Source organism: Myotis brandtii, unplaced genomic scaffold (assembly GCF_000412655.1).
Source record: "Myotis brandtii unplaced genomic scaffold, ASM41265v1 scaffold952, whole genome shotgun sequence".
Lineage (NCBI taxonomy): Eukaryota > Metazoa > Chordata > Mammalia > Chiroptera > Vespertilionidae > Myotis > Myotis brandtii.
The window spans coordinates 514094-517205 of NW_005371930.1; the positions used below are offsets into that span (position 1 = coordinate 514094).

At 54.9% G+C, this 3112-nt stretch overlaps 1 protein-coding gene across 1 annotated transcript in view; it reads right to left on the minus strand.

Moving 5' to 3' along the window:
* Positions 1 to 3027, minus strand: part of GTSE1 (G-2 and S-phase expressed 1) — an 18015-nt gene extending 14988 nt beyond the window's left edge. Inside the window, exons 1-3 of the mRNA XM_014533164.1 lie at positions 2930 to 3027; positions 321 to 378; positions 3 to 217 (exon numbers count right to left, since the gene is read on the minus strand). Of these exons, the coding sequence (XP_014388650.1) occupies positions 3 to 217; positions 321 to 378; positions 2930 to 3005 (349 nt within the window). The 5' untranslated portion in view covers positions 3006 to 3027. The remainder of the gene's footprint in view (positions 1 to 2; positions 218 to 320; positions 379 to 2929) is intronic.
* Between the last annotated feature and the right edge of the window lie 85 nt (positions 3028 to 3112).

The window sequence follows — 3112 nt, forward strand, 5'->3', positions numbered from 1 at the left end:
GCTGCTGCTCTCGATCTGCAGGGCCAGGAGGCGCGCTTCCTTGTAAACTTCCACGAACTTCTCCCCGGCGAGAGGGCTCCAGCGGAAGGGACTTTCTGACGCCGACGAAGGAGGCTGTGGGGGGCTTGGACCTGGGCGGCCGAGCTCCAGGTTGGCGGCGACACACCTCTCCTTGTGCCCAACGGGCCCAAAAAAGACCTCATCGTCTTCGTTTGCACTATTTCGGGAGAGAAGGACTGTGAGTAGCGCTGGCCTGTGAGTGGGAGAGTCCACTGAATGTGGTTATGCCCGCGGCCAGGGAGGAAGACGCAGCTTCTTACCTCAAAGACGACAGCGACAGGTCGAAGTCAAACTTTTCATCGGCCAGAAGAAGGACGTCTGGGGGGAGAGTCACCGTTACTTTAGGGCGGGCTGACAAACAGGACACCGTCTCCATCGCCACCACCACGAGGACGGACTTTCCCCCCCACAGCGTCACTTACCATCTTTTTTTTTTAATTTTTGTTTTATTGCTTAAAGTATTACAAAGAGCAGTACACGTGTCTCCTTTTGTTCCCCACGGACCTTCCCCCGGCCTCCCCGCCCCCCAGTGCCTTGTGTCCATTGGCTATGCTTCTGTGCATGCGTACAAGCCCTTCGTTTGATCTCATCATTTTTTAATAGTCACATTTTCATAGGGGGCTCTAGATTATCTTTTTTTTCCCATTTTCTTTTTAAAATATAGCATCAGCTCTTTCATGTTTGCTAAGTGGTTCCAAAACCCAAGGCCTGGGTTTACAGACACAGTCTGACCTGCCCTCGCCGTCACCCCGCGGCTCTCCGTCACCCCGCGGCTCTCCCGGCTCACCAGGCAGCGTCAGGTACAGGACGTTTTCCGATAACCCCGCTTCCCAACCACGAACAGCTGTTCCCCTCGGAACCAGGTCCGCGTTATTCCAGCGCACAGGGACTCCGGAAGTGGACGGACCTGCTGGCTGTCACCTCTTCTTCGAGCCCATCTGAGCCCCCAGGTCACACTGCACCGTGTGCCCCACCCACACTCCCACCTGGTGCCTCCTGAGCCCGACCCCCCTCATAGAGCACCGGCTCCGGGCCAGGGGTCCCTCTGCTGGGGGACCTCCTGCTCCTCCCCCTCCCCCTCCCACCGGGGCTCCCGCAGCACCAGACACTGACCTCCACCTGCGCCACCTCACCACCCTCCCTCCTGTGGCCCCAACGAGACTGTGAGCTCCTCCAGGCCACAGACGCCCAACTCCCCCACGTTCCCACTGTCCAGCTAGGGGCCTGGACACGCAGCTAAATACTCATCAAACGCGCTGAACTGACACTTCAACCAAACGCACGCAGGCCTTCACCACGCATGTCTTACCGGTCCCTGATAAACAATGCCGCATGCTTAGCAAAACCGTAAAACCTAAAATGCTAATATCCTAACTAGACTCGAATTAGTCCGTTTAATTAGTGCTAACCACCCAATCAAGGGAACGGTAGAAGCATAAATGCACAAAATAAACAAAACAAACCAGAGGGAGGACATTAAAAGACTCATCGGCTCGTTTGCTCAACTCCGAGCACGTACATAAGGATTTGACTGAAATGGATAGTTTCCTAGGAAACAGGATTTATTTTGTTATTTAGCATTTTTTTCTTCAGTCGTCACCCGAGGATATGTTTTACTGATGTGAGAGAGAAACATCGATCCCGTAAGCGCCCTGACTGGGGATCGAACCCGAAACCTAGGCATGTGCCCTGACTGGAATCGAACCCGCGACCTTGTTGGTGTATGGGGATGATGCTCCAACCAACTGAGCCACACAGCAATCAATGGCTTTCGTATCTAGAAAATATATGGGAGAAAGACCCCCTTTACAGCAGCAGCAAAAAAATACAAAATACCTATGAAGAAACCTAACAAGAAACTGACAAGATGAATTTAAAAAGTTTAGTATATCATAAAAGTAACACATCAAATAAAAGGGGAAAACAAAGTGTTCAGTAAATGGTATTGAGTTGTCGGGAAAAAATATATATGTAACGTTTGATCCACACCCCATACCATACCAGGCTAAGTTCCAAATAAGTCGAAGATATAATTTTAAAAAATGAAACCCTGAAAGAGTCATTACCCAGGGGACATTGCTTTACAAGCTGAGCGTGGAGGGCTGTGACACCCCACTGGGAGCCGTACAGGAAAGGCTGCTGGTCCGATACGTAAAAGACGTTTTAAACCTCTGCCTGGCAAAAGCCGCCGGGAGCCAAGTTAAAAGAAACCATTCAGAGGGACAAGCATGTCTGCCCTCGTGAACGGTGCCCACACGCCGCTAAGAAGACAACTGACAGCGCGATGGGCGGACGGACACAGAACATGAACAGGTGAAACGCACGGGAGTAAAATGGAGAGTTCTTACACATGTGCCCGGAAGCTCAGCCTCCCTCAAAAAATAAAAGTCACGCCAAAGAAACCTACGTGAACTCCCACTTCCCACCCGGCAGGCTGGCTGTGGGGAGAGGGTGTCTGCCGCCTGTCCCAGCGGCACCGCCAGGGTGCCTGGCAGCACCCACCAAAACCAACGCGCCCGCCTCCGGCCCAGGAGCCTCCTCCGGAAGGTCTCCCACAGACCATCCACTGTTACCTGTGGCAGCAGCACGTGCAACAGCAGGACACGAGACACCCACGGCGGGAGGGCAGTGACAGCACAGCCCCGCGGGGAATGCAGAAGAGGACAGTAACCCGCCCTGCTCCTCGGGGAGACTTCACAAACATAAGGGGGATGGAGGCGAACCCCTCGACGATGGGCACCGTGAGCCCATGGGTACAGAGCACAGGCCGGGCCCTTATGAACACGTCCAGTTCTCACGGGAGGACTCTTCACCGACTCCCACTGAGCCCCCCGCCCCCACAGCCACGCGCTGCAGGACCAGGACGTACCATCCTTCCTGGGAACCTCCGTCTCTGCTCCTCCTGCCTCGCTGGCTGGGGGCCCGCCGCTGCCGCCTCCTTCCATCCCGGTGCTACCAGAAACTCTGTGTCTGCAGGGAGGAGGGGGGCAGGTGAGCAGGGAGGAGGGGGCAGGTGAGGAGGGAGGAGGGGGGCAGGTGAGGAGGGAGGGGG